Source organism: Odontesthes bonariensis, chromosome 8, assembly GCF_027942865.1.
Source record: "Odontesthes bonariensis isolate fOdoBon6 chromosome 8, fOdoBon6.hap1, whole genome shotgun sequence".
Taxonomy (NCBI): domain Eukaryota; kingdom Metazoa; phylum Chordata; class Actinopteri; order Atheriniformes; family Atherinopsidae; genus Odontesthes; species Odontesthes bonariensis.
The window spans coordinates 12,658,776-12,683,942 of NC_134513.1; the positions used below are offsets into that span (position 1 = coordinate 12,658,776).

A 25,167-nucleotide genomic window follows, 5' to 3' on the forward strand; every position below is an offset into this window, starting at 1 on the left:
GTGTTTGATCGTGTGCATGGGTGAGAGATGTGGCCAGCCTGAATGCCTATATGTTATATGACTGAAGCTGTGTGACAGCTCCTACTTCACAGTAACTACAGGCTAAGGCCATTAGTATGTATAGGATTCCATGCAGTGTGTGATGATGCATGGGCTATGGTAATTGGGTTTCAGCAGGACCAGAGAGTGCCTATTTATTGTGCATTGATTTACTACAAATGCTGTAAAAATACAAACCCCATGTGTAATATGCAACTGATACTTTAAAAGGTCATATACTTTCATGGAGGGGATTTGATTTTGTTCCCCATGTATTTGTGTCATTGTTGTGTTTATTGTTTAGACACAAATATTCCCATTGGCTACTTGTAGACTGTCTGATTCTGTCAAATGTATGTGTTAATGTACATGTGTGAATGCATTTTGCTTACATTAGTATTTGATCGAGCTGAGGATGGCTGGACCGCAGCTTTGCAACAATTTAATAGCTTCCATTTCCCAGCCGGTTTGACCTGCCAAGCCTTACATTAGATATGCATTACACCTGAAGTCTCACATGGCCACATACAGCTCAACCCTCTGTTTCGTGTAATCTTTTCCTCTGCTCCCCTGAAACCTGCAACATGTGCCCCATGTATACTCCATTATATTTGAGGAACAACAGTGGAGTTTGTCCCCTCATCCCTCCTAAATATCAAATAATAATATGCATTTGATTCTGATATCGGTTATTATGGAGTGGAGAACTTCATAGCTTTCATGTTTGTTTCCTTTGTTATTCTTGTGTCTCTGTCTGTCTGACTAAACAAAGCATAAAATTACAATCCATGACCTATTATGCAGTTCACATCTCAAGCCCAAACTATGAATTAAATTGTCAGTAATGTTCTTGGTTAAAGTTAAAGGTACCTTTTGTAATCATATATATAAAGATGGACCTCAAAGTAAATTAGACCTTTTTCAATTCATCACGCAATGGATATTTAGATATTTGGATATTTTATTGGTCTCTGCACATACTGCACTGATTGGGTCATTTTGTCAATTCAATGATAAAAAAGAGCTTAATGATAAATATTTTGATCAAAATGTACTATTCACACAACCCTGTCGTTTTGAGTGGCCATGACAACCTCATCAGCAAAAACTGCCAAGACTAGAAATCCTTTTCTGCCGTCTCTTTATTCCTCTCTAATTGTGTCACCTTATCAAAGACTGGGAGAAACAAGAGTGCAGATTAGTTTTCATTCAAAGCCCATCTAATCCTTTCAGCTCACTCTCTCACAATGTGTCATTGCCAGTCAGTCAATCAGCTCTGCACAACAGCACTGTTTACCAACAAAACAAAGAATTGGTGGATGTCAAATTCTGTGAGGAAGAAAAAAGAGCCAGAGTAATCTTTTTTTTATGTCTCGTATTTGCAGTGTAGATTGTTTTGATCTGCGGGTTTTGCTAAACACTCTAATAGCATTACAAATAATGCATCTTCTCACCCTTAAGGCGAGTGTGGATAGTAATTGAAAACAATTATCCAGTGCTTTGCCCTGAAAAAATGCCCACCTCTTACATCTCTTTAAACCTTGTTTTTCCATATCTTCAACATCATTTCACCATCGCTCCAAGTCTGCTATAGCAGCTTCATAGTGGCATAAACACAAACTAGATCAATATGTGCAGCTGTCCTACACAATGATTAGAGATTCAATCAGGATGCAACACCACTACTTCAAGAAAAGTGCAGACATGGCATCTCAGAAGGGTTTGCTGATGTCCTTGAATAAAAAGAATGCAATTAAACTATGAAGGACATTTGTATGGACTTTATGCTAGATTATGTATGTGAAAGGGGGCAAAAACTTCCAGATAGGAGTCAACCTTTTCATAAATTTGAACTGGAACTTCAAATGGCATCAGTCATCTCCCCTCTCAATTTTAAAGAGTGTGTGTTGTTGGGTGTCATTGCATTGTTCTGTGAATGGCGTGTTTCTTCCTCTTTACTCTGTTTCATTGCAGGGGTCTCGCTTAAATGAATAATAAAACCCTAAACAGCAATGCCATTCCTCATCCAGATAGGATAATGTAGAGATGAAGAGAAGATTCGCTCCTCTGCTGAGTCACAGTCTCTGTATAGTTTAAAAGGTTTATCATTTTACTTTTTGCCTTTTCATCCTGCGCAGTGAGTTTTTGACCTTCTGCCTCTGTGAAGGAGATGAAAGCTACTGCACTTGCAGGAAAAGCTGAAGTAGAAATACAACTACCTGTGGTGTTCCACAACTAAGAAAGCCTATTTCACTGATTTGGAAGGGAGGCCTACTGCTAATAGGTTTTCATGAGTTGATTTACAAGCTGTATTTTTATTTCTCTTAAACTATACATTGATGCAGCACTTTTTAACACTTTTTAAGACCCCTCCTATCAAGCCCAGTTTATTGTGATGAGTCAGCTGATCAATGCAAAATGGCAGAGTGCAAGGCATTTCCTCATTCTTAATTCTAAGAGTGCCAAAGTGTCCATTGGATAGGTCTTACAAAAATGTGTTTCACATTCAGTGAAAGAAAAAAGTCTGGACTCAAAACAAGGCATTTTAGTCAGCTCAGGTTACTTAAAAAACCTTGAGCAATGTAACTTTGCAGACCTTTTACATGCCCAAAAACATATGGAACATAAAGTAGGAAAGGAAAACCCTCAAAGCATACAATGTCTTGTTTGATAATCGCTTTCAAAAAAGGACAAAGAGGATGAATAAGTTGAGTCACCTTATTCAGCTCAGATTTATCTCGAATAGCAGCACCACAGTCCGGGTGAAACACAGTTTTGCTCTGTTCACCCATGTTTAACCTTTGTGAAAAATAAAAATGTAAATTTGTTACAGAAACTTTTGCCGTGGACGACTGTTAATATGGCAAGTAAAGCTCAAGAACTATCTTCATTTCTTGCAGAGGTGCTAATGGTTCGTACAAATTAACTGAAGAAAGTGGAGCAGAGCTTATACCAGATGTGATACCATTAACTTTGGCTCACAATGGGACGTCTCTCAAGAGATCTCCATCATCAACAAAGCTCACTCATGTATTGGCAATAAAACTTGTATGACATTTTGCAGTTGGTAAAATATAACAAAAAGTTTTAAGAAATAAAAAAAAAACTCATTCATTCATTTGCCACTGGGAATCTTGGATATTTTGGAAAATTAGAATTAGACACTCAGTGGAACATAAGAACTTCTGTCTGTTCCTTTAGCAAATGATCTCCTTTGTTGTATTTAAGTTAGGATGTTTATTTTTCAAGAAAATGGTCATGTTTACTGCACATCTGGATACGAAAAAAAACTATTTTCAAAGCAGAGTGATTCAAGGATTTATTAAGCACTCTGTCATTGAGTCGTCAAACACAGGATATATTAAGAAACTTCCCCCATTCCACTAATACTGCCTCAATATGTCTTGTTGTCTTGTAGCTGTTTTAAGATGCTTTACTAGAAATGTCTACAGATGATAAAACTTATGGCCTGCAAATCTTGGCAAAAATAATTATCTCATAAATACAGTACAATGTAAATCACACACATGAAACCTGCTTTAGGAAAATTATTTGCTGCTGTATTGACATTAACAAGTCTTTGCAGCTTACATTAAACAGTTGTGCTCTGGCATCATTCTTCTGTTCCTTGTTATTTACAGTTACAAGTATCTCACAAAGATGATGTCATAAACCTGGTTCATATGCAGCTCAGCAAGACACAACAGGCATTTATCAGCCCTGAGCACATTCCTCATGAATCAAAATACTGTGTGGGAAATCTGTAGGTTTTCCCAGTCACACTTGCTGATGTGGAAGCTTGAGACACAAGCCATTGTATAAGAAACAATTTTTAAATCACAATTATATATAAGCTTCAATAATACTGTAGCATTGATGCGGCACGAGCATGATACCTTTAGAGAAAGGTATAATTTTGATGTAGCTAAGTAGCGCTGAAAATCACACAAGCAGCAAAATACAGTACAAAACTGGAACATGGAAAACAACCAGTGAAATGGAATACACATATCAATTCCTTGGGGTCAACAAAGACCTTTGTGTTTAGGGAAATTTGTTATTAAATGAATGAGGACTTTTCCTTGAAATGTCTCTGCCTTTGCACATTTTTATGTCTCATGTGACAGGGCAGCTGCATGTCTTAATCCTTTATTATGGCTCGGTTATTCATTTGCTGTTATCAGTGTCTATTATTCTGCTCCTTGTATTTTCATTTATTTATTTATTTGTGTTCATTTGTCTTGATACCCACTCTTATCACCTCAACATTTCAACATTCCTCAGAAAGCATTTAACACCATTGCATATTTACTGTGTGGATTAGTTATTAGCCTCCGTACAGATATGTATATATATATATATATTTTTTTTTATTATTATTTATGAATAGTAATGAATTAAGCTATTCGGTGATAATTCACTGAGACAGTGCCAATTCACACTTTCAATACAGTTTGTCATTTTGTTGTAAGATTTTAGTCTTTTTCATTCAACACTGACCAAATGCCAGTTTCACAGTGAATTAGCTCAAGTTATGGTACTAGTCGCTACCAATCCTTTTAACCAAATTTTGAGCATCTCCATTGTAATTAATTGTTCCATCACCAGTTGGCATTCTACCTCCTCTACCACTTTCTACTTAATAGATTCTTAACAGCTTTATTTTTTTCTCAAAATGCTCAGAAAAGAATGAAAATAGTTCCGTGTTATTGTGTCTGAGAATCTCAAACACACTCAGTCTTCAATATGTGTAAACATCAGACCTGTGAGTGTTGAAGGAGTCAAAATTGTTCATTATAGGCACATAATGAGTGGAAGAAAGTGTGTATTTGTGGATCTTCTATGTGGATTGTTTGCCCAGGGGCTATGTAAATGATGTGGTCTTATTAGATCAATGCGAGAAAAGAAGGCAGAGACACCAGTGATAGAAAGCACAAAAGAACCTGAAGCGATTAAAGCCTACTCAAAACGGCTTAGCAGGGAAAGCTTCACAAAAAGCCAACAATGGCTGCGTTTCTTTAAGTCTTGCCTCTCTTTTGCTTTTTTTTTTCTACTTTCTCTCCTGCGCTCTTTACTCTTCTTCCTGTTCTCTCGAAGAGATTATTTATTTTAGTTTTCTTTATGCCTGTCTTCTTTGTGGCATGTTAGGCTGCTTAACTTGACAATACTCACAATACTCACGTCAGGTCACTCTCCCCCGGTCCCTGAGTCTCTCTAATTCAGGAGAAAAAGCTTCTTTCTGCTAAAGGTATTACAGTATCTCAGACGTCAACTCATTCAATCTGACCTCTTCCTTTCTTTTCAATATTTTATTTCTCTAAAGGAGTTTTAGGGCACTCTGTAGATTTGCCAGGTTATTAATTGCTCTGCAAGTTTTTCACTAAACCAATAGGGGATTATAGTTGAATAAGTTTATGAAGGGATTGGATGTGAACAGGATGGTGTGCTTGCATGTGTGTGAGAAGAAGACATTTTTGAGTTTATATCACAAATCAGGCTGATTTAGTTCTCACTAAACATACATATTTCAACAGTATAAAACTACATCAGCCTATCCTCCTGGAATATTTGATGCAGACATTTACAACTAGGAGAGTTTGGATGGGAATGAATGGCAGCTCCCATAATTCCATTCTGAAACACTTTCAGATATGGGGACCTGCAGTCTGTCAAGGGATAGCATTTGGAACAGGAGTCACTAAATTTCTCCTACAGCACAATGGCTTGGACTCTTCTACTCCCCACGCCACTGTAATAGACTGGATTAGACCACCTGGGCTGGTATTAAGAGAGGGAGTAATCTACCCCCCACCCCCAATGCCAGCATCCACATTTCCACCTGCTTTTGGCATAACCTGTGAATGCCAGTCATTAAGATGGCTGCACAAAGACTAGGCCTCCCCCTTTTCCCAGTGGGTTGGCTTCACTTCCACAAATAAAGCAACCATTGTTTTAAATGCAACTGCTCCCACTCCTGTTGTGACTGGGGCTCTATTCATTGACCACTGTAGCTGATACACTGCCAGAAAAGAAATATGATAAATGGCTCTAATGCCACCTGTTTGAGAAGGTTGGGACATTCTCTTTTTTCCCCTGAGGCAACAGGTGGAAAGAAGTAAGCCCTTATCAGCTTACGATATGAATGCACTCGTGTATATTTGTCATCCACGAGTAATACCTTCTCAAATGTTGTTTTTTTTTCTTTCAGGTGTGCCAGAAAAGAGAAATGTGAGCGCTCATCAGAACCCAGGCGCTTCGCTTCAGACATCAAGCAGTGTGTGCGACTGAGTGTCCACCCAAACAACATATCAGTGTCACAGTTCAGTGTCACGGTGAGTGGATAAAAACAAATATATTATACAGACTGAAAGAAAAACTAGATCAAAGGCACAGTGTTTGCTCTGTAATGAATTTCCCATGACATGATTAGATGTTCACTCAATTTTTTTGCGCTGCTTCTCCTTTCCAATATTTTTGAACAAATGCCGTTTGTCATTAAGTGATGATGTTTCCTTCTTGCACCACTTGAAATATAAAATGTCGTTAAACTTTAATTGGCAGTACTTTGTTGTATTTTTCTTTCAAGTGGAGACCCTACTAGAAAGCAAGCAAGAATTTGTTTGCCACATTTCAGTCAATAGTGAGGGTAGCTGAAGATGTTGCAAGTGAGAAAATCTTGTCTGGCAGTTTGACAATATCACACTCTCAAGCATAATTTGTAATACGATGTAATTATGCTCTAAGTACTAAAAAATAGATTGTGTTAACTCTCTAATCCTGCTTTGTATAATTTTACTGCCTGCCAACATGCATCCTTCAAATCCTGACCTTACAACTTCCAATGTAGACTTGTGAAATACTCTCCAAACAAATGTCAGCAATCATTAACAGCAAACTGTTTTGCTATGCTGTGCTTATTTCAAGCGTTGGCAGCTAAATTCAGCACTTTCGCCCCTTGGACATTTAACTCTGAAACAGCTGCTAGATGTAGAGGGTCTGAATTTTTATTTTTATTTTTTTGAGCGTATTGATTCGTGCACAAGAAGCTGTGATCTTTTGAAAAAAAGCGTTTCTGCAGGAACAGGTAACTAAGTATCTTAGTATACATTCAGATGCACGATAAACATGTGTCACCCCTCTCAAGATTTTAATTAAATACGTTTTCCATTAGAACAATCGGCCTCAGTCGTTTCTGATTAGCAGTTTGTGTCCGAGCTTTCTATTAACTCTCTGACTGGAAAAGATTTTGAATCTCATAGACTTCAAAAGGTGCATGAATGTCTTAGGCAGCATAACAATTCTCCTCCTTTTTTTTTCTCAGAGGGTCACACACAAGCTGCTGAATATCAGAGATGTACCTGTGTATCATTCTAATGATATTCATGGGTGTATATGTGTGATGTTGCTTAGTGTTTAACCTTTCGGCACACATTTGCCATCCGGCTGAATGCTGGGAGTTCAGTCAGATAGGCAGGAGCCACCCCTTGACCTTTGTGTTATTAAATATTTGTTTAGAAAGATATGCCACAGAGATTTAAAGAAAAACAAGGACACGTCACGACTGAAGTTTGTGAAAATCTATTATTGTTTTTAACATAATTAGCTACATAAGCTCTGAATGAAAACAAAATTGGATTATAATTGGTCATCTGAGATGTTTTTTAATTTATTTTTATATACGTGGAAATACAATATTTCAGTGTAAAGAAGAAAGACATTATGAGTAATGCTATTTATTGGCTTTTTTTCTTTCTTTCGTTTCCTGCAATTTTTTCACCATGGCGACATTAACAGCATTGCATATTGTCAGTAACAGACATGGTGTTTTACAAACAACGGGCGTATGTTTGTGTGGTGGATGTTTTTATTATTTTGTGGCGAGGCTTTTATCCATGACTACTCTAAATCTAATTGGGAAAACTCTTGATCTGGCTGCATTTCCTCCTTAAAAAGGAAACTACATAAAAGCAAGAGATGAAGGTGAGAGGTAGACTGTATGAAATGGAGCCAAGGCATCCACTATCCATTTGATGGGGGATGTTGTGTAGCTGTTCACTCCGCCGCCTCTTTCATTTCATTAAATAGCAATATAAAAACCGTGCAGGTCAGCCTTTCTCCGCCGCTGAGGCAGCTTTTAGCGTCACATCACAAGTGTAGCACTGACTACACCTCAAATCAATGCTTAGACCAAGGCCCCTTTTCAGACACCATTTTCCATCAATATGCTTATTTTGGTCTTGACCCTACTCCACCTTCCTCCACAACCCCTCTTCATTTATTCAAGGACAGTTTCTTTAACTCTTACTTCACCTGATGTGCTGGGAGAGCTTACATAGCATTTTTTATTTAGAAATTTATTTCCATAAAAAGTTTTGTATACCTGCACCATTGTTTTCAATACTTACGTAACTTAAGTAACACTTAAGGCTGCAGAGAGGAGTGTTGAAATGCACTTCTAAACTTTTGGAAGTTTCTCAGACAGAAATGAGAACTTCTGATCATCACCTACAGAAAATGCTTTGTAATGCTGTTCATAATCTTCAGAAATATGAATCAAATACATTTTTACTGTGAACAGTAGCAATAATGATTTTCCAAAGTGCTCCCACATGTCTTCATTCTTAGTGTAGATATTAGACCTCCTCCAAAAGTTCTGCTTTGAAATGAGGTTGGGGACCAATATCTTTACATTTTCACAAATCCATGTCCACGTTTGCATTACTGACGCTATCCATCTGAGCCGCGTGGAACTTATATTTGTAGGTGTGCAGAGTTTCCTCCATTTCGAAAAGAAATGAGCAACGTATTGAGGGGAAAGTTGTTGAACCTGGACTGATGCAGATTCAGTTTTGGAAGGTTTTATAATGCACTTTCCCTGAAGTGTAGTTTGTTTCAAACGGCACTCAATGTGGCAGACCCTCTGCAGGTATAGAACAGAGTGGAAGGTAGTATGGGTCAGTTTGGAATTGGCCTTTACTCCCTGCAATTGATATTAATTTTTCTTGCTCCACCTCCATTAACAATCATCCATCCATTCTACTTTGAGTTTTGTGCTTGTGTGATTTCTTTGCTTTTTATCCCAAATGCCTTAATTTCCTTACAGGGCTTTAAAACATTAAGAAGGAATCTGAAATCTGTATAGATGCCACAAGGCATTATGGGAGGTAGCTTGTGGCAATACCATGGCCTTTTAAGATGGCACTGTAAACAACTTAAGGTCAGCCTTACCCTTTATCCAGTAGAGTGTGCTGATGTACGATAGATGGACAAGATTTTCGTCCAAAATCCCTCAGTGGCTGCCCTGTCCACTGACCACTATACAAATGGCTTTTTACTTTGCATGGAACTTGCAACTGTTCCTTGAAAATGTCTTACAGTCATATTTAGGAACATACTGGCTCTAAAAGTCATCTGAGGAGTGACTGAAATGTGTGTCGGTACTACCACAACCAGATCCTTAACCATATCTAACTTGTTTATCTCAACTCTGGGGAGGGTATGCTTGCACTTCAAACTTCATAAAAGTTTAATCATTAGTATTTTGATCTTTTTTATTTTTATCTTTGAAGATATCCATGTGAAGCCTTTGAAACTTTAATGAACCCCCCTATAAATTGATCTATAGATCACTTACATTAGCTCAATTGTTTATGTTTTACGATGTTGCTTGCATCAGTTGGTGTTAAGTGGATAATATCACGCATTTTGATGAAGGGTTGTCACACAATTCTCCTTCTTTTTGTTTTCCTTTTTACAGTTGGTGTTGGAAGCGCATAATGTCCCAGAACTTTCAGCAGGTGTCAACTGTACCTTTGAGGACCTGACTGAGATGAACGGTTTGGTGGATGGAAACCGGATCAAGTGCTCCTCCCCAGCTGAGAAGGAAATGCCCCGCATTATTGTTGACAAAGGTAGTTACCTTAAAAGCAATTAACTGGTGTCCGCCTCCCAACTTTGTCAATTGATTTCACTCTTGCATCATGAACATGTTTATGAATAAAAGCTTGTGATAAGGAGTAAATGTACAAACACCTAAAATGGCAATTCCATTATCAGCTAGTCCTTAGCAACAGAGAACTTGTTGAATACAAACACATTTGTCAGCAAGCACACATTAATCTTGATTATTTTTTTTCCTCCTTCATTCAGATGCTTGCTAGTCTTTGGATAAGAAGTGTTCCTTGAGTTCTTGTTTTGTCGTTGCCATCAGCAATTCAACAGGGCTTGGAGCAATGCCTAAGGACATGTTTAGTAATTGAATGAACATTACTTCTTAAGGCTGAGTTATACTTCTTTTAACTGCCCTTGCGCTTGCGTCTTGCGCGTATGTTAATGGCTCGAGACGTTTATACTTCATTTTGCTTTGTCGGCGCTTGCGTGTGCTGCGTGGCGATTCACCGCCAGGACAGTAGGTGGAGTAGCGGGTTTTTTCAATGACAAGCCTACTATGATGAAAGGAAATTCACCGCCAGGACCTCTTCGAGTGGATTCATGCTTCTTCTTCTTGTAAATAGCCGGTATTTTGTCAGATTTTCAACACCTTGGGGGTCTAAACGACTACTTTCTCGCCTGAAAATGTTTCAAATGTTGCTAAAGTTATATATTTACAGAGTTTATAGCTTAAGGGAAATCAGCTTTTCAGGCTGGCTGATTTGGGCTCGGACAGGAGTGAAGTGCACTGTGTGTAAACGCTCTGCATACTGTCAGATCGATGAGTATGCCGTTTTCAAGTAGTAGGCGGTTTCGACCACAGCCAGTGGCTTGGGCTTGCATCTTGCGTAAAGTTTAGAAAATTGAGGTGACACACGCAAGCACGCAAGGGGGGGCTTGCAACCGCGCAAGGGCTTGCGTTGCGTCTTGCGTTACCGACTATAAACCAGGCTTTAGTCTGCTTTGGGATTTATTTTCCTTCCACCCCCAAATGGATGTGATCCAAAGGGAGTTATAGGACCCCAGTTAACCACAGTACAAAAGGGAGAATCTAGCTGTACAACATCATTTTTAGAACAGCATTTCAATTAATACTAACCCCAGAGATCAGAAACCTCACAGACGGTGTCACCATTCTGACTATGCTCATATATGTGATAAGAAAAGTAGAAAAGAAAATCTTGGAGTTGGCTTTGCTGGACTAATTGAACAAAGCTGCCATCTCGCAATATCTTTCCATGGACCCCTAAACCATATGTGTGCTCATGCTGAGATAATTAAAATGTCTTCTTTCAATTGCATAAGAATAAAACAATGGGAAATCTATTTACTCAAAGTTTACATGCAGCAGAATGCTCAGTGATGGGTTCCTAAATTACAACAGATGTTAAAAAAATGTTACGTAAACATTGTTTGAATAATGATTTTAAAAACAAAGGAAGTATGAAAATACCTACCTTTATTACCTTTAGTGCTGGTTAGACCTTTCAAGTCTCAATTGTACACAGATATTCCCATTTTCCTTCATGCAGTGTACCCATAAGAACAGCAAACTGAACTACAGCAAACTAACCCATCACCATTACTATATGAGGTAATTCACAGACAAGGCAGTGCTAATGTACAGATGTATATCTGACAGGGAGACTGAGTGCGCTTTGGCTAATTATAAACATTTGTTCAATGTTTGCCATGTCAGCCACATGTACAGCTGGTAATGCCTCAGTTATGCAAACATACATGTGTAAATATGTTCACCGAAACACACATGAGGCTTAAAGCCTTTCTACCAACCTTTTGCTTTCCCCACCCACAAAAAATGTTTCACATATTTTTAACCTTTCATCTTCCATGTTTTCTAGCGCTCATTTGTCCAAGCTCGGTTGAAAGAGAGGAAAGGGGGAGCAGCAGATGGAGGGAAGAGTAAGGGAGGGATGGATAGTGTTAGCAGGCTTCAAGGTAACATTTAGGTGGCCTAATTAGAACAGATCCGTTGTCAGCGGTGCTTTACTGTGATTGATGAATGATTCCTTCTTTGTTTGTGAGATGGAGAGAGGCACAGGGGAGAAGGAGTCATAGTATGGAAGGAAGTGAAGAGACTTGTGTTCAGAGATAGTGTGAATGAGAGGGAGAGGTACAGAGGTAGTGTACAGAGAGAGCAGTTAGATGTGTGGATGTGCTGTTGAATTAAACATGAACTCGTTCATTAGTGCCAGACAAAGGGACACACCAAATACAGATGAGCCACAAGCTCATACACATAAAAACCCACGTGGTTTATGTTTCATCCTCTTCTCCTTTTACCTTGTCATGGATACTCTCAAAGACATTTCAGGGGGGATATTATCCATCCCAAGGGAAATCTGTGTGCACCAATTTTTGTTTCTTGTATGACCGGAATAAGAACTTAACCCAACAAAATCCTTTCTATAGTCCTCTACCCTCCCTTTTAAGATTCTGCCTTTACCAGTGCAACAAGCTGATCACTTGTGGCTTTATGATGGTTTTTTTCTTTATTGGAAAATCTAATGTTTGTAGAACATCTTAAAGGATGTCTGAGCAAATGATTAAAAGGCTAAAAGAAATGTATTCATCGACAAAAGTTGAATCTTGCGTACCTTTTAGCATTAAAGTATGAACTTTGGCTACATTTTCTTTTTCTCCAGGTGACCACCAGATCGTGCAGCTCTATCTCAAGTCCAAGGAGACAGGCCTGGCATTTGCAAATACCAGTTTTGTTTTCTACAACTGTAGCGTGCATAAGTCGTGAGTCCATATCTACTAATAGTTTTCAAATATACTTCAAGTATACAGCAATGTTTCATTTATTTTTTTATTTGCCAGTTTCTAAGAGCCAGAAGAAAAAAATCTCCACATAGGTCAATGCATGCAACATTTATAGTCAGGTTGTCTCTCTCTGTCTTATTTAAAATTGGAACTCGCCTACAGAAACCTTGTTATAATTCCAAACCCTTCAAATTGATGAAAGAGCTGACATTGAATCTTAAGATGATGAAATTGTATTGTATACATAAGTAAGTGGACATACTGAGCCTTGGTCTTGTTTTGCATGTGCCGCAGTTTAATAGTAATTCAAACGCCTGTCTTCCCTTGACTTTTAGGTGTCTGTCATGTGTGAGTAGCCCCTACCAGTGCCACTGGTGTAAATACAGACATGACTGTACCCATGACCCTCGCACATGTTCCTTCCAGGAGGGGAGAGTAAAGAAACCGGAGGTGAGTCACAAACAAGGGATTGGGTTACAATCATTTTTTGGTTTGTTAGTTGTGTTTTAAACTTCTGCAGACATCAATTCCCATTGCAGACCAGGGTGGCACTAAGAAGTCATGCCAGAGTGAAACAAGTTCCTAGAACATGGCAGGATTTGTTGAATTGTTTTGTACCTGAATTGATGTTGATCTGTTGTCAAGAGGCTCAAATTTTTACGCAGCATCTCTCAAACTCTACCCCATTAGGGCGATGTTCACAAATCCTCATAGTTTTTAGTGCAGTCCAACTCCAGCCAGTCTATTTTTGTTTTGAGCCAACCAAGTTATGATACATAGTAAAATAAATTGAGGGGAAATGTTTGGTTATGTAGGGCTAATAGCTTTCATTGGAGATTTCATATGCAAAAAGAGTTATTAAAAGGATTGAGACACCTTTCAGCAGTTGTGCTTCCATCTGGCTTGAGTCTCTTGGCGTGTCTCGCTCTTGACTGCACATCAAAGGGCAATGGAAGCTCATAAAACTGAGTCATTTCCACATGCCCATCCCTATTCCCTGCGACAGCTTAGTCTTTGTGAATTATCAATAATATTGGCAGCCACTTCTATTCCCGTCGAAGCAGAGCCCACTGTAATTGGTCTGCTCTGCTGCAGAGGACAGACACTTGCTGGACGGGATACATTCAGTGAATGGCCTCCAACCCAACCACTCCCCAACATATGAGAAGGTTTCACTGATTAAGTCACTGCAGTAGCCTTCAGGGAAAAGCAAGGAAGTCAAAGAAGGTAGGGGTATGTGCCTGTGATTTGGGCCTGTGGAAACGATAGGACTGATTATCTGCAATTCTACCATGTATTTTTGCATATGTACAGTATGTGTCTCTGTGGTTATCTGCAGTATTTGCCTGTACGCTGTCATTTCAGTGCGGCTTTCAGGGGGAGGGTTTTACAGGGAGTTTGTGGCCTGTTAATCCTAGCCTGAGGTGAGCTATGATGAAGATCACTAGTGCTTATGTCTGGGTTGGCAGACGCCGCACAACGGGAAGGGACAAGCTTAGCCAGATTGCTTCCTTTGATGAGCAGTCTGCTCCCAATTGTGTTATTCCACCCATTTTCCCCCCAAGCCATTCAACCTGCACAGACAATATTATTTTCTTTTTTCGCCATTTCCATTATCCTTTTAAACCGTCTCCTTAGTTTGGCCCAAACATGAGTCTTTGCAGGTTTACTTTTCCAATTAGCCCATGAGCTGGTGGTCAATATTGACTCAGTGTAATAATGTGTGAATTCTCTCCTATTGTGTTGCTTACTAAAAGAAAACCATAAATAAAGCAAGTGGGATTTAGTATTAGCACATTAATGATGTTCCTTTTTTTGACATGTTGTTTCAGAAAAAGCAGGTGCTACGCAGGCTTAATGACTTGTAATTTGCTTTTAATTAACCCCTTAAATCCCAGGTCATGTATTTGCTGCCAGATTTTGGGATGCTGTTTTGAATTAATAGTTGAGACCCACAAATGCAAGCTTAAGAACGAATGCACACACCATCCAGAGAATCATTCCCAAATTTCACAAAAGGTGAATTTTGTGTACTATTACAATTAAGGGATTTCAGGCAGTGATCTCAATAATCCTTTAACTCTGTTAATTATTGAGGCCAGCAAAATCTCCCAACTGGTTGAGCTCATAGTTAGTATGCATTGCAGGGTGCAGTTAAAGTCAGGCCTAGGCATACAGTTTATGCCTTTTTATCCATGCCAGCAATGATATGGGCACAAGGATCAGACATTTGCCTGTTGGCACATTAATCAAGGCCATGTCCCTGTTTGACCTCCATACATCTCAAGGATTTAGATTTTCTGTCTCACGAACAAAGATGGTGCACACAGCAGCATCTATTTAGTTATGCTGAAGAGAGAGCAAATAGTTATTCTTCACCACTGACATTTTTTGTGATTTGAATTTGTTGTGCTGGTTTATGCGATGGACAGTGCTTGTTTTCCTGCATATTAAACTGTTTTTCAGACTTTATTCCCCTCTTTAAAGCAAGCACTATCATCTAACCATAAGAAAAGGATGAAACTGGGGACACTTCCTGCTCTCTTTGTCTGATGAAAACCACAGGAGAATATTTTCCTTTCTTCTTCTCCTGTCTGCAACACAGCATGTTCATATCCTGAGCTGCTGCCAAACCTTTCCCTCATATATTCAGCTGGTAGGGAGATACAAACATAGAAATATTAATGTCAACTGCAATACTATCACGATCTTATCGCTCATACTGCATTTTTGTATCCTTGTATTATTTATTCGACTGCACTATGGTGATCAATCTTGAGGAGTTTATTTACCAGGAATTTATTGACCAAGTGATCAGGATAATTTTATTAAAGAAGTAAAATGCCAGCAGTAATGGCTGTTAACTGCCAATATTGGACAGGAATGGTGGAGAGAGGTGCTCTGGTTCCATTCATAGACAAATCGATGTCATGCATTGGCACTAAATGTTGAGGAGTCAAGTGCATTTCTATTTCAGAATAGAAGATAAGTTAAATTAAACTAAGTTGGTAGGAAATTGCCAACACTTTCAATTGCTCAAATCTGAAAAACAAACAGTGATTTAAAAGGGTTGACGGAGCAAGAAGTAAAGAGATACGTGACATGCAGGCAAAGTCAAATTTATTTAGAAACGGCAAACAGGGAAGTTATCCACACTCCTAACTTCAAAGGTTATGAACTAACTCCTGCTCTTACTATAGTTGTTCTTTCACTTGTTTCTGTTTCTGCCTAAACAGTTCACATTTCAACTGATTATTAAAGACTTTTCACCGTTGCACCAGTGCTGAGCTCTAAATCCTAGCACTTGATTCATAAAATAGTATTGTAACAAAATTGTAATGTTCCCTTAAGAGCAAAGCAAAGCTGCAGCAGGAAATTTGAGGTGAGGAATTAATAGTAGGGGGAAAAAAAACAGGGAGGAGAAGCAGCAGGGAGAGTGAATGGGTGAAAAGAAAACAGGAGTGTCTTTGCCCTAAGCTCTGTTGGATGTGACAGAACAGAGACTGGGAAGCTTTAGGTAAGCACAGGGTGTGTGAGGGTTTGAGGGTATAAAAAACTTAAGATTCTCTTCATCTTCACACCTTACAGTGCTATAATTATGGGTCTTTCTCTCTCACCATCACCCTCCCTCTTTTGCTTCAAACTATGCCAAGGGCTTTTACATTCACAGTTCCCATTTAGCTTCCTACTCTCTGTCACTTTTCCCATCTCCACCCTTCACACCTCCCACCAGCCTCTAATTATCAGATCTAAGTAGGTCCCCAAGAAGAAAAGGAGTCATGAAAGAGAGGAGAGGAGACGGAATCAGTGAGAGGGTTGACGAGAGAAATGAGAAGGGTCAGTGAACTACGTGGATGGGACGAACCACTCAAACTTCTTTTGGGGAGACGTAAATGAAGAGAAAAACAACAGGCAGAGAACAAGGATGAAGGATAATTATAGAGAAAAAAAGAATGGTGCCAACTTTCTTTTTCAAAAGTCATGGCTTGTACTGTGGTTAAGGGTCATGCTATTTACAGGTACTTTTCTCTTTCTAGCCTGTCAGTGGTAAGTCCTTGATTACAACACTGTCACTGAGGCTCACAGCTATACATTCACAAAGTAGATGAACAGTTTAAGTATGTTTCCCTAACGTCAAGGTAGTAGTCTTTGATCAGCATAGGTACAAGGAGAGAAGATACTGATCTCCTGTATACCATTTTTTTTATATCTGCTTAATCCAATTCAGGGTTGCAGTGTAAGTTAACGTCTGAAAATATTAAATAATACTCTTCTTGGATCCTGAAGTTCAAGCAAAGTTTTTCAATCCAGGATTTATATTTTTGCCATCTCAAGACAGAATTAGGAGAGATTTACCCTTCCGGGAGGCTAACATCTACTATGTTTTCTCCTAATCCTACTGAATATGTTCCTTTAATGGACAATTACTGTTTTCTGAGCAAACAAATCAAAATGCATCAGGATTTTTCGTATCTCCAACTTTAAGTAGGTTCTTTCTTAGCCTGATGGCTAGCATGTCTGGTTGCAAGCAGATAACCAATTCAGTTCCTTAGTACCCTTTAGACTTTAATTCCACTTTGCTTTAGCATTGCTGTTAGCCTAACCATTAAATTATATTGAATTTCTCAGTCTGGAACAAGTTTCAATTATTAGACCTTAACTATCACCAAATTTATTAAATAAATTAATAAATAAATAATAAATAAATAGAATTGTACAATTTTAATCTGGAACAACTTTCAGCTGTTCAATTTTCGACTGAAATGACGCTGACTTTCACCAAACTGTTATCGGTGAGTTGATGAACGTATTTTATGGCAGAAATACGGTCCAGGTTTAAAAAAAATAAATACATACAAAAATAAATAAATTCTCATTTTAAAACTCTCTTAAAAGGCTTCATGGTCATTAATGCAACACCCATGATACAATTTTGAGGGACTTTTTTCGATGGCTTTCCTCCTGCGCCACACCTAATCACCAGTTTTCTTGGACTGAAGTAGTTGCCCATGGATGCAAAATACACTCATGTGGGAGTGCCTCTCCAACTGCTACACAGCCCTGTCTGATGGATTTCTGGTCCAATCTGCTGGTACTACTGCAGTTCCCTCCCATTCTGCATCAGACCCTTTTCAGAAAAGTGTGAAGGCGGACGCTGCTATTTCTCCTGCAGTGGTGACTACCCCTGCCTGGGTGGCTCAGTCTTGCCTCAAAATTTGATCAATAGACTGAGGATCATCCATTAGGATAAGGTTGCTGAATGAGAAGCAAAGAGGATATGCTCAGATGCTCTGGCTGTCTTTGTGTGGAATCACTAGATAATCTCTCTCTGAGGTTTGACACTGGATTTGCAAAGAGGTTTGGCCAATGGGACAATCACATCCTTGGCTTGCAAAATTAGCAAACACTGCAGTCACAGACAGTTCTTTAGGATTGTCTGTTTTTTTTTTTTTTTCCCAATACCACCACCCACCTATTTCATTCTCTGGTTACTCTGGCTAGGCTTCCAAGACTGCTTAGCTCACTCCCATCATCCGTTAATACATGGGGACTAATGACTCAAGCCACCAGGAATGGGAGCTGTTAAAGGAAGACTTCAAGAACCTTAGCAACTTTGTATAAACCTGTGGCAATTCTAGTTTTCGTCTCTGGTTCAATTACCATGCATTCTTTTCACCTTAGCCTATGTTAGTGTGTTGTTATTTGTGCAACATAAGCGCCTTTTATTGGTCCTCTGTTGGCTCATAGGCTTCTAATAGGCAAGGAAAGTGTGCTTGCTGTGCATCCATTGGTAAATGTGTGTATGTGTGTTGTAGGTATTCTGTGTGTTGTCGGTAGCTGTTAAAATTTGCCTTTTGATGTTTTCCATCACTGGACATGTGTCGGCAGGACAGATGATGCAACAGGTGCTGTCTGGTTATGATTTTCACTTTCAACTCTAATGGAATTCCAAGGTTTTAGTTTGTTTTTTGTATGTGTGTGTGTGTGTGTGTGTGTGTGGGTGTGTGACTGCAGAAGAGTAACCTGCAGTGTCTGGGATTTGTTTCCTTCTTTTTTTTTTTGTTTGAATTGCAACAAATTGCACAAGCTTATATGGTAGAGTGAACAGTAAAATATTGCAAAGCAAAGTAACTGATCACTTAATTTGTGAAACTAAGCGCTATGTTACTTAAAAATGTAATCTGAGTATTCTAAAGCATTACTTTGAAACACCTGTCACCTGAGCTTTGTGCCCTGTGGTTTGTGTCACCGTGTTAAGTTGTACTCCATTGCTTTCCATGCGTTCATTTCCACAAACCAGATCAGATTTATTTTCCTTATTGTTAACGTGTATTAAGAGATAGAGAGATGCGATTAAAAATGGATTGCATCTCTCTTTGCTCTCCCACACATTTTCATTCTCCAAATATGACCCGTCGTTCTTCGGAAAATGAGATTTGGAAAAGCAAACGCACATGCACCACCACCTTCCTCTCCACCACCATAGAACTCACTCTGTCTGTGTGTCATTTATCTATAATGACTTTCTGAATAGTGTCACAGTGCGTTCCCCTCTCGCTCACCTCGTAACTATCCAGTCAGTCACTCATTCAGCCTAACCCAATCAAGTGGCTTTTAATGAACTTCAAACAAGTGTTATCACCCAGTACAACGCATGCAGTGCTTCACTAGCCCCCCACCACCACTTCACACACACACACAGCTCCATCTGTGAGGGGGCTCACCTTATCTGCTCTCCTTCTTTTCACCCTCATTCCTCCTCTCTCTTTGACATGCTAAAGCGTCTCCTGTCACATATGCTTAATTTTGTTTCTGCCTCCCTCATTTGCTCTGTTCTTTGGTTCTTCCTCTCTCTCTCATTTAGTCTATTTTGCTGTCTCTCTTTATATAAAACTCTTTGGCAAAAACATGAGAAATTTTGCCAAGAGCTCAGGGAAGTGCAGTTTTCTGTTTACTATCTTTACCTGCTTTACACTCCAACTTCCCTTCCCTTCCCTCCCCTCCCTTCCCCTCCCCTCACCGTTCACATATGCTGTCAGTCAATATCCTTTTTCTCTTCCCATAGCTTTTCGTGTCACTTGTCCTCTCTGGTCACTTCTCTTTGTTTGTTGTTTTATCTCTTCTGTCCATCTCTTCCCCTCTCCTCACTTGTTCTTCTCTTTCTTCTCATCATCTTTCAGACAAGTCATAGGTGCTCTATATTTAACCAGCTCACATCTGAACTGATTGGCTGTTAATTTTAGACCATCAATTGCTCAGTGATTTCAGGCTCCCTCTTACTCCCCCTCTTCCGTTCATTCTGAATCACACATTTACCACACAGGCGGAAAAAAATATATTTTGGGACAGCAAGGCATAATTTCTACCTAGGCATCTTAAATTTCGGCATACAATACCTTGTGTCTATAAACCCTCAATTTGATTAATGACCCCACTTCTCTATATAAATATATTTTTCTTTTAAAGTTAAAGATGATATATTATCGCAGTGCAAGTTTTTAGGTTCATTATATAATTCTCACTTCCTGAGAATGACAGAAGGATACCTTTTAAGCTGGCCTTTCACTCATTGAATCTGAACAGGTCCTGGGACTGTAACCAAGATGTACAGCTCAACAGAAGTCAACAGGAAATGGCATGAATTTAAGCACCAAATGCTGAAAATGGTGCAAAGTGATGTGGCAACTTCACTCAATTTGATTCATTTTGTGAAGTACTGTTGACTTAGTCTGTTAACTGATGAGGTCAATTATCAGAGAGTTGACATCTGTGTGATTTATATTGTGCGACTGTCAGGTTTTATTGATTTCACTCTTGCAAGGATCAATCATGCAACATGTCTTGAAAGAGATGCAGCTAAATTTGCTTTATCACTTTAGTTGGCAACAACTTGCATTGTTTCAAAATGATGTTGTCAATCATGAGGCTTTTTTAACTGGAGCCTGAATTGTCTTTCTGTGTTCTTCACATTTTAAATTGAACATCGATTTTATCTTTGGAACATAAGGCCTATCTAAATTAGATAACTAATATAGTTGATGTCCTGAGTCTGTACTTTAAGTAACCATTAACCTTCAAATAACACTGATGTGAAGAATAGATTTAGTAACATTAATCTATGAGTTATGCATTTGAAACGCTGACCCACCTTTCTTGTGTATATTTCAGGGGTGCCCCCAGTTGCTGCCTGCAGAAAGGATACTGGTGCCAGTCAATGTAGTGAAGCCTATCACCCTGCGGGCCAAGAACCTCCCCCAGCCCCAGTCTGGACAGCGGGGATATGAGTGTCTGCTAACTATCCAAGGAAATGAGCACAGAGTTCCTGCCCTGCGCTTCAACAGCTCTTCAGTGCAGTGTCAAAACACATCGGTGAGAAGTGTGTCTTTAAAAATGTCAGCTGTTGTTATGCATCATCATCGCTCAACACCCACCTACACAAACACAGTATCTATAAAGATGCCCCATTTCTATAAACTGTCTGATAAAAGTGATTGCAGATTACCCTCTCATGTACATACAGCAACATGCACACACACTGATTCAAGCTCAGGGACTTTTGGTCTTCCAGCTGTACAGGAGGTAGATGAGATAAGAACCTTACTTTGTCTCTACTACACAGACATCCCTCCGATGATGCTCCATTCACTGACTGAATAATACGTTGACAGCAAGCATAAAAAAGGCTTTATGCTGGTCTTGATGCTAATCATCTGTTGATAGAATAACATCCCATCTCCCTGTCTATCTTCATCAAACTAAATATGTGTGTTTGTATCTACTTGTCAAGATGTCTTTGGCATTTGTGTTTGCGTGTAATCACAGTACATTCCAAATATTGTACTTTGATTGAGCTGTGAAGGAGGGAAACTGTAATTTAGTGGAAAATTATGATTTTAGCACCAACCCTCCATGCTGCTAGTGTTACAGAACTAAATTGAAAATAATCTAATCTTTTAACACTCTCTGGTGTGTATAGTGTGTGTGTTTTATTTTCTGTGGGTTTTCAGTGGGTAAAGTCACCTGTTGATAAGCACTGTGATACCAGAGGCTTTTGGATGTGGAGATAACAGACAGACTTTCCTTCTCTCCTATTCTCTGCCCTGTCCCTCTTTCCTTATCCGGTTGCCATGGTGATAGTATTTCTATGATGGGATGGAGATGAGCAGTCTTCCCGTCGAGCTGACCGTCATCTGGAATGGAGATTTCAGCATCGATAACCCCGCCCACAACAAAGGTGAGCATTTGAACAGGCAAAAGCATTTGTATACTCAGGTGTATAGTCACACACACATAATTATACACATCTGTGAATCCATTCACCCACACTTTTTCCATGTTGTCTCTTACAAACTCTTAAACACACAGCAAAGCTACTTCCTCCCCATTGTTGCCCTTGGAGCCTGTCTCCATGGCAACAGTGGGTGGTGTGCTGAGGTGAAGTATCCATTCCCTGATGTTGCCATGTAGAGCAATTAACTTTAACACATCCTCTCTTTGCTTTTTTGGGTGTCTCTGTTTTTCATCTGTCTGTCCTGTATCACAGTTCCAACTTCTCTTTTCCAAATTTTCTTTCCATCTCTAGAATATCATTTCCTTTCCTTTTTGTCTCTTAATTTTTCTGTCAACATCTCACTGGGAGTTTGGCAATTGATCTGTCTTTTCTTTCTTTCTTTTGCTTTATTTATTTGCTCTACTGGCATACATTTCATAAAATAAAGATTGGCAAAGATAAATAACATGGTGTATTGATAAATAACCAATGTAAAATTTAGTCTTTTAAATAAAGATGAGTCTGGGCTAGCCATATTACAACATTATCCCTGTCTATATTTTGGAAAACAAAGAGGTAGACTATAAATTGCATTTCTCTGCCTGCATTTGTTTTCCTTTTTTTATATTCACATCATGATTTACTAATAGTATCTGTGGAATGACAGTTCAGCCCTGAAATGTTAAGCATTCAACTGCTGAGATTGATTTAGTTTGGCCAGTGGTGATGGACCACAGTAATTTATACCAGAAAAGGAAAAACAGCCGCATGCTGGGAGTTCTAGTTTTCTGACAGTAAACCAACTCATTTTCACCAAAGGCAGTGGAGTCGGGCTTATGAAACATATTGTTCAAATGTGGAATAAATGCCAAAATGGCACTGTGTTGAAAGGCAAAGTTTGTGAAGTGTTTGAGGTTGTTTACACGAGTGTCTGATTCAAACACTGTCTACAAAACATATCCTTAAGCATAAGTGTAGAATCAAAGAAGCAACAAAAGTAACACAGGGAACGAGATGCTTGAAGTAGAGAACATTCCTCAAACCTCCTCCTACCTTTGTTTGCCTGCGGAAGAAGCAGCTCCTTGGGTATTTTTTGATGGACAGATCACACATGCATCTAATGGCAATTAAAAAGAAAATGGCTGGTCTGTTACCATGGAGATGATGTGAAATGTGCGGTGGATGAGAAAGGTGGGAGGCAGCATAGTAGGAATCTCACTAAGCTAGAATGGAAGGGAGCAAGAGACTATGGAGATGATAGATGTAGTGATAATGAAATTTTTGTTAGTGGTTAGTTTATACAACATTCAGTTGTTGAGCCAAATTTTTCCAAAAGATTTCTGCATTTGCCATTCTGCCAGAAATTATCAAAAGGTTGTGCCCTTTTCCCATCTTTCCTCCCTTCCCACTCATTTTCTTGACCTTCTTCTCACTGCTTCTTTCCTCCTTCCTGCACAGTCCATCTTTACAAGTGCGACGCTCAGCGTGGAAGCTGCGGTTTGTGTCTGAAGGCAGATCCACTGTTTGGGTGTGTTTGGTGCAAAGGGGAGAACCGCTGCACCCTCAAGCAACACTGCCCCCACCCTGAGAACCAGTGGCTAGAGCACAATGGTATCAACAGCAAGTGCACCCACCCACGGATCACACAGGTGAGGGACACAAACACACCAGGGGTTACATGCATCAGTACCACATGTGTCCACACATATAATACACATGGACCAAGCGATTCCAGTAACAATGGATGTGCTTTTTTTCCCTCAAAGCCAACACTTACACACTATAATTATAGAGCACTGATGGGAGCATACTTATCTGTGAGACAGTGCGGCAGCTGATGATTTTAACATAATGGCAGAGGATGTGAGTCACCATCACCTATTCACTCCGTTGAATAAATTCTAATTTTTTACACCTTTTTATCGTGCAGCAACATAAAATGATAACAGCATAGATTTATTTCACTCTTACTTTAAATGTGAACACGCAAGACTCATAGAGTCATAACATATGTAAGACCAAGAGAGAGACACATTATTCTTACACTTGCAAGTTATCAATCAACTGCACAGATGCTCATAAAAACCCCCACTTAACCTAGCGTGCTCCTGAAAACACCACGTGGGGTAAATGGACTTGACCTGTTCAAGACATATAAAAAGGGCAATAGCGGATGTGATAGGGGTCAGTGAGATGAAAGATACAAGGACCCAAAGGAAAAATGGATGGAAAGCCCAGATGACAGGAGAGGAGGATGGGCTGGGCTTACATATAGGACGGATGGTGATGGATGGGTGGACTGAGCCCGCAAGCAGACACACAGACCCCTCTTAACCCTCTTTTCATTTTTTCTTACAGTGATGGAGATAAGGTCCAATCAGCATTTTTTTTTTAGATTTAATCTATCTATTGTTCTGATCCATCTATTCTACCTATCTAATCTGCCTGCATCTAGAGCAAATGGTGACTGATTTGGGATGAACACATCAAGCTTTGGATAAACAAAATAAATGAATCAGTAGAGGGAATTTCCTTCGCTGCCCTCAAATGACAGGCATGAACTGCAAACCTTACATTGTCCACCAAGAAAGTTTTATTTTGTCTCATCTGTGCACAAAAGATTTGTCCAAAAGCCTTTTGGGCAAGAATATTCTTATTAGAGAGCAATGGCTTTCTTCTTGCAGCTATATCACACACAACATTGTTGTTCATCGTTGTCCTGATGGTGGACTCATTGATATTACTCATAAAGTCAGAGAGACCTTCAGCCCTTAAGAGGTTACCCCAGGATCCCTTGTGAACTTGCAGAATATTACATACATTGCTCTTGGAGGGATCTTTGCTGTTCAGCTACTTATGTTAACAGTAAAAAATGGCATTGAATTTCCTCCATATGTACACAGATTGATTGTGAATTGGTGGAATCAAAACACTTCAGAGATTATTCTGTAATCTTGCTAAAATTTATGAGCAGCAACGACTCTTTCTAAGATCCTCATAAACCTCTTTGTACGACCATATAGTTCCACAAATATGTGTTATAAGAATGAGCCTTGACAGATCCACTTTCTTTCAATAAAACAGGGTACCCACTGATTTTCATCATATTGTTTCTAATCACTAGACTTTAATTTTATCGT

The 25,167-nt window shown here is 39.2% G+C and overlaps 1 protein-coding gene across 1 annotated transcript in view; it reads left to right on the forward strand.

The window, feature by feature from the left end:
* The window catches only part of plxna4 (plexin A4), a 215,474-nt gene that overhangs the window by 145,583 nt on the left and 44,724 nt on the right, over positions 1 to 25,167 (forward strand). The window contains exons 6-12 of the mRNA XM_075471754.1: positions 6,248 to 6,371; positions 9,797 to 9,950; positions 12,636 to 12,735; positions 13,092 to 13,206; positions 20,926 to 21,126; positions 21,895 to 21,991; positions 23,486 to 23,676. Coding sequence (XP_075327869.1) covers positions 6,248 to 6,371; positions 9,797 to 9,950; positions 12,636 to 12,735; positions 13,092 to 13,206; positions 20,926 to 21,126; positions 21,895 to 21,991; positions 23,486 to 23,676 — 982 coding nt within the window. The remainder of the gene's footprint in view (positions 1 to 6,247; positions 6,372 to 9,796; positions 9,951 to 12,635; positions 12,736 to 13,091; positions 13,207 to 20,925; positions 21,127 to 21,894; positions 21,992 to 23,485; positions 23,677 to 25,167) is intronic.